The sequence below is a fragment of the Microplitis demolitor genome, chromosome 1, assembly GCF_026212275.2.
Source record: "Microplitis demolitor isolate Queensland-Clemson2020A chromosome 1, iyMicDemo2.1a, whole genome shotgun sequence".
Classification (NCBI taxonomy): domain Eukaryota; kingdom Metazoa; phylum Arthropoda; class Insecta; order Hymenoptera; family Braconidae; genus Microplitis; species Microplitis demolitor.
In genome coordinates, this window is record NC_068545.1 from 6,225,296 (window position 1) to 6,242,248 (window position 16,953).

General features: G+C 27.2%; 1 protein-coding gene and 1 non-coding gene across 3 annotated transcripts in view; both read left to right on the top strand.

Annotated features, from left to right (window-relative positions):
* The window catches only part of LOC103569587 (furin-like protease 2), a 279,017-nt gene extending 262,225 nt beyond the window's left edge, over positions 1-16,792 (top strand). Inside the window, exons 8-13 of one of the 2 annotated variants that reach the window (XM_008546941.2) lie at positions 3,324-3,540; positions 10,711-10,790; positions 10,911-11,164; positions 11,280-11,467; positions 12,967-14,384; positions 15,938-16,791. In XM_008546941.2, coding sequence (XP_008545163.1) covers positions 3,324-3,540; positions 10,711-10,790; positions 10,911-11,164; positions 11,280-11,467; positions 12,967-14,384; positions 15,938-16,045 — 2,265 coding nt within the window. In that variant the 3' untranslated portion in view covers positions 16,046-16,791. Of the gene's footprint in view, positions 1-3,323; positions 3,541-10,710; positions 11,165-11,279; positions 11,468-12,966; positions 14,385-15,937 lie in introns of both variants that reach the window. The other variant, XM_008546940.2, reaches the window with a different exon arrangement.
* LOC128668936 (U6 spliceosomal RNA) lies at positions 5,781-5,887 on the top strand. The gene has a single exon (XR_008404493.1). It is a non-coding gene; the product is annotated as a U6 spliceosomal RNA (small nuclear RNA).
* Positions 16,793-16,953: the final 161 nt, after the last annotated feature.

The window sequence follows — 16,953 nt, forward strand, 5'->3', positions numbered from 1 at the left end:
CATTGTGATCAGTGCATTCGCAAAATATTATTTAACTTAAATGCTTTTTCTTTTTTTTAAATAGTATGTAGCATAAAAGAAATAAAAATGAATTAAGCAATTTTCTAGTTAAACAATTAGGTCAGAGTATTCAATGGAATTTAACAGAGAGATGGTATGGGGAATAAGTTTTACGAAAAATAATAAAAAGTAAAAACAGTTAATTACTTGTAGCGTTTAAAACTTTTAAAAAGTTTATTGGATATTTTATCCAACTTATATTTTTTAACAATGTGACGTAATTTTTTTAATTTTATAAATATTACGAAATATTTTATTAAGTGAAAAAAGAATAAATTTTTGCTTCAGTAATTCAGAGAGACAAATTAACTGTCATAGAATAGGAATTCCATAGATCGTTAAACTAGTTATGTTTTTTATTTGAATATTTATTTCAATGGGAAGGCATCAGTTGCCTACATTGTTTTTGCTGAATCCTTGAAATGCCTACAATATTTTTTCGTAAATTATAAATGCTTACTGTTCAATTTCTTATTGATCAGTTGCCTACTAAAATTTATTTTCTACGGTTCTATTGTCTACATAAGTATAAAATGTACACTGAAAAAAAAAAATTTGCTATAACAAAAAAAATCAAGATTACGCAGCTATTGATTACTATTTAACTGTGTGCCCAAATCAAAGAAGTACCTAATTAATGTAGACAAGCTTCTGGTTTATATGCTGAGAAAATCAGGTACTTGTTGAGGAGAAATGATCAACGTTTACGACCGATCACTTGAGAAATACAACACAGCTGATCTGTAAAATATCAGAACCACGGTAATCTTCACAATAGTATAACTCACCCGGTCCATCATAAAATACTGGGCTGAATCTCATAGTCGATGTAGAAAATGACCTGACCAGGCCACTAATTTCTAATAGAAAACTCGGAATTTTCCAGTTGCTATTGTGAAGACTACAGTAATTCTGATATTTTACAGATCAGCTGGGTTTTTTTTTCTCAAGTGATCGGTCGTGAACGTTGATCATTTCTCCGCAACAAGTACAAGATTTTCTCAGCAAATAAATCAGAAGCTTGTCTACATTAATTAGGTACTTCTTTGATTTGGGCGCACAGTTAAATAGTAATCAATTGAAAATCATGAAATATTTTTTAATAGGCAATAGAACAGTGCAATAATTTTTGTATGCAATTAAATTATATATTTTATATTTATGTAGGCATTAGAACTGTAGAAAATAAATTTTAGTAGGCAATTGAACAGTAAGAAATCGGACAGTAAGCATTTTTAATGTACAGAAAAATATTGTAGACATTTTATACATTCAGCAAAAACAATGTAGGCAACTAATGGCTTCCGTTATTTTAACAACCATCAAAATATTTGTAGTCAGAAAAAAACTGTAAAAGACTGGAATTTATCAATATTTTATTTTTTCACATATTTTCAATTAATTTTTAATTTAATAAAATCGTTAAAATAAATTCATTTAAATTCTCAGCAAATTGAAAAAATATATTTAAATAATTCAGTTATTTTATAATCTGAAATAAACTATTGATTGGAATTTCCACATCCAGACCAACGCCACCATTTTTTCGAAGTCCGTTAGAAATAATCAGCTATCGAGATTTAAATAATCACTCGTCATTATTCGGTTCTTAAAAAAAAAAAAAAAACATGTTACACATAAATGATTAACTCAAATTTTATTGCCTCGACTTTAATAACAACACTTTGTACAGATTACACAGATTACTTACGTGTATATATATTTTTTGTAAATTTTACACATTCATTTTCTAACATACATCGGTAATTACCCTATATTTACTCAGTCCATATACTCCAGTAAAATTACCAATGTACCTTATCGTTAAATCGCTAAATCTTTCTTCGAACGTTTTTCTCAATTTAACTCTAAAAAAAAATGCATTCATACCGACATTTTTTTATACTGCTTCATAATTAGTAATTAGAGGCAAAATAAGAACATATCTTTTATCAGTCTATATGAACTTCATTTATCGGCTCTAAACCTACAAATGTATATTTTATAATTCAAATTTAAAACCATAAAAAGTTAAAAATTATCGTTTTAATCGCTTCATTATTTACCATAAATTTAAAGTAATAAAGGTAATGCTCATTTAATATTCATATGCATTTTTTTTTTATTAAAGGTTATATAAAAAATAGAAACTTTATTAGAGAATATAAACCTAGAAATTCATGATAAATATATGATACATGCCTATATATATATATGTATATATATATATGAAAAAATTTTTAGATGGCTTTTACTGTCTCGTAAATAATGAATTACTGACGTCGATCGTGCAAATGCAACTGTTTTATGGTATTTTAACGATAGTAATATTTAAAAAAGAAAAAAAAAAGTTTTTTTTTTTTTTTTTTTTTTAAGTACAAAATGGTTTATTCACGTAAATAAAAAAAAATATATGTAAAGTAAAATCAATACTTTACATTGAAATGTCACCTTTTGATTGACAATATTACGATATGTGAAAAGATTAATCTACAATAGAACTGTCATTGATTGTGTATACTATAACATATATATATATATATATATATATATATATATATATCAATGCCGTAAAAGGTCATGTTATTTTATTCAACAAATTGACCAATTTTTGATGCCGTTATCTATTTTCAATCTTTATTGTGTAACGTGTTTTTTATAAAAAAAAAAAAATCTGAAAATCAGTTGACCCTCTGGTCCAAGCCCCAAACTTCCCGCTGTTTTCGAGCTCAGAGAGTTTGAAAACTTTATTATTGGCAAACTTTTGAGCTCGGAGTAAAAAAACAATTAGACCGAAAAAACATACATTTGGTTGAAAAAAAGTAATTTTTGTCCAACAATATTTTTAGAAAAAACCGACTGCTTACACGTACTGTGCAGGAACCGAAAGAGCCTTTGAGACTTAGTAAACTATTCCTCCGATCAAATTCAAAATTTATTGCCAATTATCTTCAAATCGGTTCATTCATCCCAAAGATATCGTATGAAAAAAATTAGTTCACACACACATACATGCGCGTGCGCAGCCGGATGTCCATTCAAAAGTATTCAGAATAATTTCTTAGGACCTCGAAAAGTCAAAATCTAATAAAAACTCGATTTTTGAAAATCGAATCGAAACCAATAACTTCCCTTTTTTTTAAATTTTCAAAGCGGCAAATTTAAAAAAATAAAATAATTATAAAACATTAAAGTATCAATAAGAATTATTAAAAAATATAAAGATAAACTTTTTCATCAATTTTTTTTTATTACTCTCGTAGGTATCATTAAGATTTTTCCCTCGGGGAAACCTTCGCCTGTTGCTGACCTCACCAATGGGCACTACCTCAACATTACTTTTCGAACGACCAAGAGACGTACTCAGTTCCAATTTTGATGATTGGCCATTCCTGAGTGTACATTTCTGGGGTGAAAAAGCTGACGGTCGTTGGACATTGCAGATCATCAATGCTGGTACAAGACGAGTTAATTCACCTGGTAAATGACAATCCAATAATCTACTTACCTATAAGTATACTTACTTCCTTAGCTACTTAAATTTATTATTTTATAACCAAACGTTATTTTTATAAAATATATATTTATGTTGGATTTCAAATTGACATATATCAATTTAAATTAATCCCTCTAATTATCGATGCACTGCACTTAAATACTTAATAAATCTGCGAGCTATTAATGACCGTTCGATAGATGTAATTATATAAATGAAATTCATTATTGCCATTTAAATATATAAGTTTAAAGGGGATTCGGTAAATTTAACATTTGATTACACCTGCAATTTTACCTTTATTAGCCGAAGCCCTTGTAAATTTTATAATAAATGAACATTTAGCATTCTACGGATTAATAAGATTAACTTTGAATTAAATTATCAGTACACAACCGTCCGTTAAAATTATTAAACTGATTAAATATTTAATGATCCATTTTACATCTCATCACTAATTAATTTAAAATTAATTAGTTAATATAACTCATGAATTATTTATATTCTTGATTCAACGCTTATCTTTAAATAAAAATATGTTATAAATATTCATTTTTCGTGCACAGCCGAGTTCCTGTTATAAGCCTGCCCATAATGAGCTTCTTCCCCCCAATCGGCAGTTCCCTGATTTGATACTTCGATTAAAAAATTTTGATCGGATTCAATGGAGAATTTTCGATTGACCGACTCAGTTTAGATCGGGCACGGAGAAAAAAATTAAGTAATTTTTACTAAATTTAAAAAAAAAATTACAATCCGAGAAATAATCTTGAAATGTTAAAAAAAAATCAACAGCATTCAAAATAAAATTTACTAGCGAAAAATAAAAATTATAATGTACCAATAATTTTGATTGTTGTACTTAGTAAATATTAGTTAACGAGCTTTGTGAAAGATGTATTCTGCCGAGTAATTTTTACAATTCAGATAATAATTTTCAAAATCTCAAATAGTAATTTTATCTCCCGGAGTAGCAATTTGTCTTACCGATATTCTAAAATGTACAGTACCTGCGTAGAATTATAATAGAGATGTAATATTTATCAACTACGAAACAAAAATTCCGACTAATGTACTAACTTTTAATAATTCTAATAACAATTTCTACTTTTTGTAACATTGAACTATTTTTATATGAATAAGTATATATTGATTTTTTCCAAGCGAAAATTTAACGAAGCTGTACTGTAATTATTGTGATAAGTGAAAATTACAATTTAGATAATAATAATTTAAATAAAAAATTAATTTTCTACAAATCATCGTAATTTTTTTTATGGATTGTAATTTTTTATTTGAAATAGCAAATTTTTCATTCTAATTCTAATTATTATTTAATTTCGACCTGCATTTTTCTCCGTGGATTTAACCGGTGTTTTTAATCAGGGTTACGGGGTCCAAACATCAACCCCTACTTAACCATTCTTTTAATTTTGGTATCGGACAAAATATTAATTAGCGTAAAAAGATAAATATTTATTTTATCAGTATTAGCACTAGAAAAATTGGGATAGTAGCTTTTGTAGCAAAGCGTCAATATAACGTTTGAAATTGTATAAACTAAAACAGGCTTATAATGAGTAGTCAAGATCAAAATTAAATGCAAGTGGGAAGACCAATATTCAAAGGAAAATTTCCCATACGTCCCGTAATAATTGAGGAATTGATTCCAAGTTTTTATCGCTGATACTAAAAAAGATTTGTCATACTCCACAATTAAATAAAATAATTTTAAAAATGTGTTCAAAGATACTTTTGTCCCACTGTTGCGATGAAAATTTTGTTTTATATTTGTTCATTAATTGAAATAAAGTTTTAAATGTCCGAAAATAGAGCAGTGGCCACAAATCGCACTTTCACCCTATTCCCTATGTAACAATTTTTATTATAATTTCTTCAGAGCCATGCACTCTAAGATCGAATAATAAATTCGTAGTGAATATAAATTTTATTTAAACCCGAATGCACTCCACCCCTCGGAAATCCTGGGTTTAAAAAAAAATCAATCTGCGTACGAAGCAAATAGGAAGTTTTTTTCAGAGGGATAATTTCGAAGTGATGTGAATTTTATTTAAATCTGCATTGGGAAATTAGAAACAATTTTTTAAAAAGTGGGGGTAGCGTTTTGAAGTTCACCGCCAGATGACTCTATTTAATGCTTTCTCGCAATGACTCGTCATGCACTACGTTTTGTATATATAAAAGTTTTAAACGTTAGTAAAACGTACTTGCTTCGGCAGTACATATACTAAAATTGGAACGATACAGAGAAGATTAGCATGGCCCCTGCGCAAGGATGACACGCAAAATCGTGAAGCGTTCCACATTTTTTTATAAATAAATAATTTGAATTTTTTATTTATTTTTATTAAAATATCTTTCTAATTTATACTTTTAATACATAATTTATTATTTCATTTTCATCAATGATTACATCAAAAAATATATAATACTTTTTTTTTTTTTAATTCCTTGCAAACATAAATGATATTTTTTAATATAAATAATATATGGTACTAAAGTTAGCCGACGTCTTATAATTTTTTAAAAACTACAAATTATAAAAAAAAAATTTGTTTTTTTTTTTTTTTTCATTGACTTAAAAAAAAAAAACCAAAAAATTTGCTAATTTTCTATTAACTTCAGGATCACAATATCAATAAAAAAAAAAGAATTTATTAATAATTTTCTGAAAATCAGTAAAAAAAAAAAAAAATAAATTCAATAATGACAATAATTATTTATTTATAATTACTTATTTATGAATCAGATATCAGATTATAATATAATGACGAATAATTAAAACCTTTTGCTTAAAAAAAAAAATTTTTATTTATTATTCACCAGCTTAATCAATTATTTAATTACATGTTAATTATCCAGTTTTAATGTTAAAATAAACTTCCCTTCAGAATGAATTTAAGTAATTAAAAAATGATCCGCTCCGCATTGAATTCACCCAGATTTAATCCGCTTTTACTGTCATAAATTTATACGTGATAGTATTAATATTCAACTCATTATTGAAATATTTAAAAACAGTTATTGTAAATCTACAAAAAATATTAAACTGCTTTGCAAAAAATATATAACAGTATTAATTGTTGATAATTACAACCTTATATTAATTTTTTAATATTTTATTTGTTAATTATTAATAATAAGTTATACTTTTTTTAATTTTATATCTTTTTTTTTTTTACACAACTCAATTACGAAGCAATGAGGTGTTGCGCTGCTAATTCCAAAAGGACAAATTTTCCACTTTAAAATAAGTCTACAACATGATTAGCAATTAAAAAAAAAAAAAAATTATACGTCTTTTTGGTTTTAAACTTAGTAACCAAAGCCAAAATTTTAAAAAGCTAATATAAATATTCCACCTAAAAATTTTTACATTGAAAAAAAAAATTAAATTTTGTCAAAACAATATTTCTTAAGTATACTGATGGGAGTATTTATTTGAACCAAATAAGATTTATTAATAGTTAATAAATAATTTATTTGAATGCTCAACAAAATAAATATTTCTTAAAAGTTAAGAAATAGCTTATTTGAATACAAAGAAATAGCACATGAAGTTAGTTAAGTAGGGTTATGAGGTTATGACAAATAATTTATATAGTACTGTTTAAATTTATTTTTTTATAGTAAATGACACACAATTAATTTTAATTGAGGATAAAAATTATTATAAAAAATATTAAAATAAATATGTACTAGCAATCACACTTATTCCATTTGAAGTTATAAACATAAAGTGGCATGGCAGTCAAATTCAAATATCGCAGCGATGTTCACTCAAATATGAGATTTATTAATTATTAATAAATCTATATTTGAGGCAAAGAAATACTTATCTCAGCCAAACAATGCTGGAAAACTGTTTTAAATAAATACATTTATTAATATCAAATAAATACTTCTATCAGTGTAGCAAATTAATAAAAATTATTACTTTAATAATTCCATATTTAAGTTGAAGAATAATTTTCTTGATAGATGAAAATCGCAATTTCTTTACAGTCCTAAAAAAAAAAAATAAGATCAGCATATCTCAAGCTGAGCTCGGATTTATTCGATTGAGAAACTGATTTTGAATGAAATCTTCAAATTTTTGCATTCAAAATACAATAAATTTCGAATTTTCAATAACATGTTTTTTTGTAAGAAGGATATACAATTAAAAGTTATTTTTTCTCTCAGTGTACCATTCAAAAGATAGTTTATATATATATATATATTAGGGTGGGTCAAAAAAATCAACAATTTTTTTTTTACAAATGCGATCGAAAAATGGGTTGTTAGACACCTTAAAAAAATTCTCACCAAATATGAGCTCTTAATTTTAATAGGAAGATCCTCCGCATCGCAGTTTTCTATTTTTTTCTCAATCCAATAGAAAAAAATACATACCTCGTCATTAATTGATTGTACAAAAAAATGTATGAGAAGAATTTTGTAGAAAATTGAATGCTCTACAAAAAAGGTATCTTATATTTTTTCCGTAAACCTCACCATTCCAATGATATTGACGATTAAAGTTTATTCATTTTAAGACAAATTTCATTATTGTTTATGAATTTTATAACTCGACAATAACTGACTATTATAAAATGCGCAATACAAATTTTTGTAGGAAATTAACTGCTCTATAAAAATGGTGTCTTATGTTTTGACGATTAAATTAAGCGTTCAAAAGATATTCATCATCAAACTTTAATGTGTACTAATTTTAAGAGTTTTTGATAAGATAATCAAAAAAGTTTCTATGTAATTCATAAGTTTTGAGAACAATTATACGAATTTTAGTTTTTATCAGCTGAGAAACTTCAAAATATTTATCAAGTTTTCTTTTATGTGTAAGTATCTTCGTCTACATTTAAAACAATAAATTGTGCATTATTTATCGCTTAGTTAATTATCTGTTGATAAAAAAAGCAAAGTTTTCATTACAAATATATTATGATATATTTCTGTTTTGGAGAAAAAAAATGTCCAATTAATTATAGAAAAGTTTTTTATTTCAATTTTAAACTGAGTTATTAATTTTCATCAATTTTTTATTATAAGTAGGGTAATTTTTTCGATGCTCTCTAATAACTTGCAATAAGATATGAAATACAAAACAAAAATTCTCTATAGAAGAAATTTTTCCTAGGACAATATCTAGCTATAGTCGAAAAATTTTTAAAGCCGTTTTGAAGACAATATCGAAAAAAAAAACAACAACATCATCGTGATTTCTAATAATTAAAAATAAAATGTTTAGAATTATTGAAAAAAAAATTTTCAAAAATTTTGAAAATAAAAGTTTAATAATACTTATATTAATGACAAAAAATGAAATTTGTATGAAATTTATGAATTAAATTGAAATTTTCCTGTATCTCATCAAAAACTCTTAAAATTAGTACACATTAAAGTTTGATGATGAATATCTTTTGAACGCTTAATTTAATCGTCAAAACATAAGACACCATTTTTATAGAGCAGTTAATTTCCTACAAAAATTTGTATTGCGCATTTTATAATAGTCAGTTATTGTCGAGTTATAAAATTCATAAACAATAATGAAATTTGTCTTAAAATGAATAAACTTTAATCGTCAATATCATTGGAATGGTGAGGTTTACGGAAAAAATATAAGATACCTTTTTTGTAGAGCATTCAATTTTCTACAAAATTCTTCTCGAACATTTTTTTGTACAATCAATTAATGACGAGGTATGTATTTTTTTCTATTAGATTGAGAAAAAAATAGAAAACTGCGATGCGGAGGATCTTCCTGTTAAAATTAAGAGCTCATATTTGGTGATAATTTTTTTAAGGTGTCTAACAACCCATTTTTCGATCGCATTTGTAAAAAAAAAAATTGTTGATTTTTTTGACCCACCCTAATATATATAGAATGAACACAATTTCAAGTCGCTTTTTTTAAAAATAATGATTGAAAAAAGAAAAAGTACACGGAAAACAATGATGCTCAAAATTTTAATAGTTTGAAGTTTATTTTTGACTTAATTAGTATATTTGTATACTAATATTAAACCAAGATCATTATATATATTACAAAATGGCTATTATTTATATTAAAATTTGATACACATAGAAGAGCAAAATTTGTAATTTCGTATATTAAAATTAATATGAAAAAAAATCGATAAATTGCTATCTACAGCTTTTTATTACTATTCAAATAAACATAAAAAAATTTAAAAAATTTACCACTTATTCGATTTATGTATACAATAAATTAATTTATAATAACGAATAAATAACATTTTATATTAATTATTAATCAATGGGATAGAATTTATAAAATAAGTTCAAAGTTTTCGGTATTTTTATGAGCAAAAAATCAGTACCTAGTTTACTAATTTTTCATTTTATTATTTACCACTTATTCGATTTATGTATATTGTAAATTTATTTATAATGAAGAATAAATGATATTTTAAGCTAATAATTGATCAGTGATATCGAATTTATAAAATAAAAGTTTGTAACTCTTGCAATTTTTCGGCTGGAAAAATCAGTATCTGAGATACCAATTCTTAATTTGACCAATCATTACTTTTTAATATATGTATGCCATAAATTAATTAATTTTCACTAATAACTCACGTATCTATACCTAAAAGTAATAATATTTAGATACTTTTTGAAATAATTGATAGTAGTTTTTCGGAATCTACAAAAATTAGTAAACTACTTTGCATTAAGTAAATAATAGTACTACTTATTGATAACAGATTCCACTTTTTTACTATTATTTACTCATTTTTAACATTCTGTTTTTTCCGTGGAAAAAAACCTGAGATGTCTGTCTGTATGTACGGATGTTGGTAACCACAATAACTTAAAAAATACACAATCAATTGATTTATTCGATTTTTTATTAAACTTGAATTCTTAAGTATATATATAATTATAATAAATAAAGCGTTCCTTATATCTATTAATCACTTTTTAAAAGAGTAAGAGTTTTGCACGTTTGAATTTTCAAACTTTTTTTTTTCTGTAAGCGAAAAATGCCTGAAAATATTGATTATTTTTGTTTAAACACTCGTTATTTGTCACATCCAAGCCATAAATTTAAGTCAAAAAGTAAACTCCAATATAGTAATTTCCATTTATCTTTTTTGTTTCAGGAATACTGAAGAAATGGCAATTGATATTCTACGGCACGGCCACCAATCCCATTAGATTACGAACTCGTCAATTTAATCCGGTACATCATCAGTCGTATTATTCTTCATACAATCCCTCTGAATTATCCTTCCCGCACGATCGCTCATTGGGGGGATCAGATCAACACAACGAATTCGATTTTCGTCAATCTGTCTTTCAGAATTATCCAGGTGCTTACGCGGGTGCTGCCTCCAATATTCAAGCATCGGTAGCATCTTTAGACGGTTCATCAGCATCAATTCTCACCAACCGATTACCCGGTGATGTCTCCGATGATATATCAAGATCACTACAAGGCTCCCTAGATCCATCTAAGCGAGTTCTACATGACTGCGATCCACAGTGTGATCATCAAGGATGTTATGGAACAGGTCCAACAGAGTGTATTGCCTGTAAAACCTATCGACTTGATAAGTGGGTTCATTGTGTCTATTTCTACTTATGTTTAAATTTATCACATACTTTTATTACAACTTAATACAACTAACATACTTTTCTTTATTTCTTTTTTTATTTATTCATCATTCAGTATGTGCGTAAGTCGTTGTCCGCCAAGAAGTTTTCCAAATCAAGGTGGCGTCTGCTGGCCCTGTCATGAATCATGCGAAACATGCGCTGGCGCTGGCCAAGACTCTTGTCTATCATGTGCTCCAGCTCATTTAAGAGTTACCGATCTTGCAGTTTGTCTTCAACAATGTCCTGAGGGTTATTACGAAAGTATGTAAACACTTTTTGTTTTCGTTAATATTTAAACTAGTAATCCGATGCAGAGAAATTTTGAATAATTGATGTTAATTGGTCATCAAAAAATTTATAATTGGTAGCTTTTTAAATTCAATGGCAGTTTTCGCGCTGAATTTATATTGTCCAGAAATTTGTTTAAAAAATTTTAGCTGACATTTCGCATTTAAATAGAACCAAAAAAAATGTACTGATTTTAAATGAAAATTTTTTTCAATGAGCATTAGGATGACCCAAAAAACTCGACTATTTTTTTCTTTCGAATCTCTTATAAAAATTTGTTGGCTTACGATGTTTTAAGAAGCCTCTCCAAAAATCAGCTCGATAAAAAATTTTCAAGAGGTCGCTCATGAATTTTTAAAATATCAAAAATTATTGAAATTCGGATTTTCTACTTCTAAATTTTTTTTGTCGTGGCAATAGTTTGTATTTATAAAATCATGTCTATGCTAAAAATTTAAGCCCAAAATTTAAATATTTAAACAGCGCTCAAAAATTTTGAATATTAACTGATAATATGTGACTAATACTTTGAATTAGTTTTTGTATTTTTTTATAACCCATTTTTTGTCATTTCACTAAAATATAACTTTTGCATAACCAAAAATATACAGGACAGTCTTAAACAATAAAATTTGGTAAGTTTTGAATAAGCGAAAAGACCTAAAAATTATTATTATATTTTATATTCATTGTGATGCAAATTGATAATGAAAAAATCGAGAAACTTTATTATTAATATTCAAGGGTCGCTCGAAAACGTTCAAAAGACAGCACTCGGAAACATTCAAAATTCTTGAGCGAGGTTTAAATATTTAAATTTTGGGCTTAAATTTTCAGCGTAGTCATGATTTCACAAATATAAACTATTGCTGTCACAAAAAAGAAAAAATTTAGAACTAAAAAATTCGAATTTTAATAATTTTTGATATTTTAAAAATTCATGAGCGACCTCTTCTAAATTTTTATTGAGCTGATTTTTGGAGAGGCTTCTTAAAACATCATAAACCAATAAATTTTCATAAGAGACTCAAAAAAAAAAAAATAGTCGGTTTTTTTGGGCCACCCTAATGAGCATATTGATTATTTTTATATTTGATATTGTCTAAAAAATGATTTTATACAAAATTGATCGAAAATTTTTTATTTTAATTGACCATTAAATTTCTGATCATCAGACAGTAAAAAAATTCCACTCATTTTTGATCAATAATTAAAATTTTATATATTTACCTCATTAAAAAATTACGAATTTAAAAACTTGACATCAGAGTGAATGCGGATTAAAATAAAATTTTCATCACTCCGAATTAAAATTTGCTAAAAAAGAAACTCCTATTTACTCAGTCCACGGAGTGACTTTTTTTTACAACTCCAATAACGGAGTAATTCCGATTGAAATAAAATCCATATTCACTCTAAATGTTCTAAATACTGTCCGTATAATCAAAATAAAAAAAAAAATTATTTTACAGATAGTGAAAATTCAACATGTGTACCATGTGAAGCCAACTGCGCAAGTTGTCAAGACCGACCTGACCACTGTACAACGTGCGATCATCATCTCGTAATGTACGACAATAAATGTTACGCCGCATGTCCACTTTACACCTACGAAACCCAAGATTACAATTGCGCGCCATGTCATCAAAACTGTGAAACATGTAATGGCACTGGAGAAAATCAGTGCATCAGTTGTAAGCCAGGATTCTTTTCATTAAATGGCATGTGTCAAAGCTCATGTCCAGCGGGTTACAGCGCTGATAAAAAAAGGCGGGAATGTATGCCCTGTTCACTCGGATGTGCCACTTGCATTACATCAAGCTGCACTAGTTGCATTGAGGGATGGAGTATCAGTAAAAAAGGCATATGTGTACCCGATAGCCGGAGTAAGTGTGAGGTTGCTCAATACTATGAAGTAGATAATTGCAAACCGTGTCATTCGAGTTGTGAAACATGTGCTGGACCTAGTGAAGATTTTTGTACGTCCTGTGCAAGCCCATTGTTACTTCAAAGCCGGCGTTGTGTTGCACAGTGTGACGATGGTTATTATTCATTAGCCCAACCATCTAGGCCAATTTGTTCGCCGTGTCTCCACACCTGCAAAACTTGTGTATCACGACTTAATTGCACAGCGTGTCAAGAGGGATTGCAATTACAAAGCGGGGAATGTAGATCATCGTGTGCGCAAGGATACTACAGTGACCGCGGTCAGTGCGCCAAGTGTTATCTCTCGTGTAAAACATGCTCAGGTCCACGTAGAGACCAGTGTGTTAGTTGCCCACAAGGTTGGCAACTGGCTGCCGGTGAGTGCCATCCAGAATGCCCGGAGGGGTTCTTTAAATCAAATTTTGGCTGTCAAAAATGCCATCATTATTGCCGTACTTGCAAAGGTGAAGGCCCTCTTGAGTGCACTTCCTGTCCAGCTCATTCAATGCTAGAGGGTGGGTTGTGTATGGCTTGTCTTGGCGCACAGTATTACGATCCTTTGACACAATTATGTAAAAATTGTCATAGTGATTGTCGACGTTGTACGGGTCCGGGTAAATTTAGTTGTGCTGCTTGTACTTTACCCTTGCACTTTGATAAACTTAATAATCAGTGTGTGCCATGTTGTCCGACGACCAAGAAAAAGTCTGACACTGATGAATGTTGTGTTTGTGATCCAGAAACTGGTGGCTGCAGGAACAGTTCACCTGCTGGTAAAAGACGTGTACCTGGTAGTGAAATTTCTGCTGATACGATACCACAATTCGATACTGGATTTGAAAGTCTCAATAGTGATACGAAAGATCACAATCCTAATTATGCTGTTACTGCAGCGACTATGATGGCCGTTGCTATTTGTGTTGCCTCGGTTGCCTTATTTGTAGCCATTTTTGTCGCCTTACAGGTAATAATTAATTATTATTGTTATTACATTGATTATTTTTTTGATACTTATAATTTGAATTTATTTTTAAATTAATTATCCTAAAGTTAGTAGACGATTGGCAATTTTTTAATTTTTTTTAAGACAAAGCAATTATAAAAAAAAAAAAAATGAAAATATGCACAAGTAAAAAATTTTAAAAAACTCTAAGTGAAATTTTTTTAAATAATTTTTTATTCCTATAACTTAATGTTTTGAAAAAAAAATCTAAAAATGAAGCAGCAGATTTTTAAATTTTTAAATAAACGATCTCAATTTAAAAATTATTTGTAAAAAATCTCAAAAGTATTTTTCAAAATTTTTCTGTGTATTTTCAAATAATTTTTTATAACACTACTCAATTTATTTATAAAAACTGAAAAATTGTCAAACGTCCGCCTTTTTATAATACTGAAATCAGTCGACGTTTAATATTTTGATTTTTGAAAAATGATAAATTTTGTTTCTTTAATTGCATTGTAGTTTTGTTAATTTTCTACTTGTGCGTATTTTTAGTTTTTTTTTTTTTCCTTTTTAAATTGAATGTTGAAAAAAAAATCCAAAAATTGTCATTCATTGACGGCTTTCTGGATCATCGCCATTTTTAGTATCATAAAATTATCTGAGTATATATATTAGGGTGACCCAAAAAACTCGACTTTTTTTTTCGAGTCTCTTATGAAAATCTGTTGGTTTACGATGTTTTAAGAAGCCTCTCCAAAAATCAGCTCAATAAAAATTTAGAAGAGGTCGCTCATGAATTTTTAAAATATCAAAAATTATTAAAATTCGAATTTTTTAGTTCTAAATTTTTTTCTTTTTTATGACAGCAATAGTTTATATTTGTGAAATCATGACTACGCTGAAAATTTAAGCCCAAAATTTAAATATTTAAACCTCGCTCAAGAATTTTGAATGTTTCCGAGTGCTGTCTTTTGAACGTTTTCGAGCGACCCTTGAATATTAATAATAAAGTTTCTCGATTTTTTCATTATCAATTTGCATCACAATGAATATAAAATATAATAATAATTTTTAGGTTTTTTCGCTTATTCAAAACTTACCAAATTTTATTGTTTAAGATTGTCCTGTATATTTTTGGTTATGCAAAAGTTATATTTTAGTGAAATGACAATAATTGGGTTATAAAAAAATACAAAAACTAATTCAAAGTATTAGTCACATATTATGAGTTAATATTCAAAATTTTTGAGCGCCGTTTAAATATTTAAATTTTGGGCTTAAATTTTTAGCATAGACATGATTTTATAAATACAAACTATTGCCACGACAAAAAAAAAATTTAGAAGCAGAAAATCCGAATTTCAATAATTTTTGATATTTTAAAAATTCGTGAGCGACCTCTTGAAAATTTTTTATCAAGCTGATTTTTAGAGAGGCTTTTTAAAACATTCTAAACCAACAAATTTTCATAAGAGACTTTCAAAAAAAATAGTCTGTTTTTTTTTGGCCACCCTAATATATATTATTTAAATTTGCAAATTATTAAATTTTTTTTTTATATATTTTTCCAGGCTGTATCAAGAAAACGTGAATCAACAAATGGATATACAAAACTGGCGATGAGAGTTGAACCATCAGATGAAATAGAAGTTGATGACATGACCGAGCTAATGACCTAGATCTAATTAATGAAGAAATAATTAAACGTAAAGGAACTTTCCAAACCTTGGAAATAAATAAATCACATAAAAACTCATCAAGTGACATATGTGCTTTCTCCTCATCGTGTAATAGTGAAAAAAAAACACAAATAATTACACCATAAAACGTTAAATTAATTTTTATCAAACAATGATAAAATGCTAGATATTTTGTTTTTTAAGTGAGGAGAATAAATGATAATTAAAATTGTCTGCATGTATGTAATATAAGAGAGTTACTGTTTAATGATCGAATATTGAGAAACGAATGGGTTTGTGTTTATAGTGTAAACAAAATATTAAACCAATGATTATATGAAGAACAACAAAAGAAACGAAATGAACAAAATAATGTGATTCACTTAGAGGCAATTATTGTTGAGTGTAATTGACATTTGTAACTCGCACAAGAGTGATTGAGGGATATCGTAAAGTGCCTGATTAGTGATACCCACACCATTCTTCAAACTTACTCGACTATTCTATTTTACTTTTATATTTTTTATTTCCTCTTTCGTAAACATATAAAAAAAAAAGCAAAAAATTCTTTTATGACTCGCGGAATTTATTTTAAAAATATTTTTCTCATTTTATTATTTAAATAAATAACGCGCGAATTAAATTTGATTGTGCAGAAGTAAACTTTTTCTTCATTCAACAAACATCGAAAAATTCAAACTAAAAATTTAAAAGAAAAAAATAATAATAACAAGTATCAGGCATTTATTAAACAAAGCTATATATATATATCTATATATATATACATATAAATATATATCCGAGTAAAAAAAATTCGTTTCAAAAAGATTACGAAAAAGTTCGAAATGTGAAACTTTGAGTGTAACTTTTTTTGGATTTTCATAATTTTGATAGTAAAAAAAAAAAAA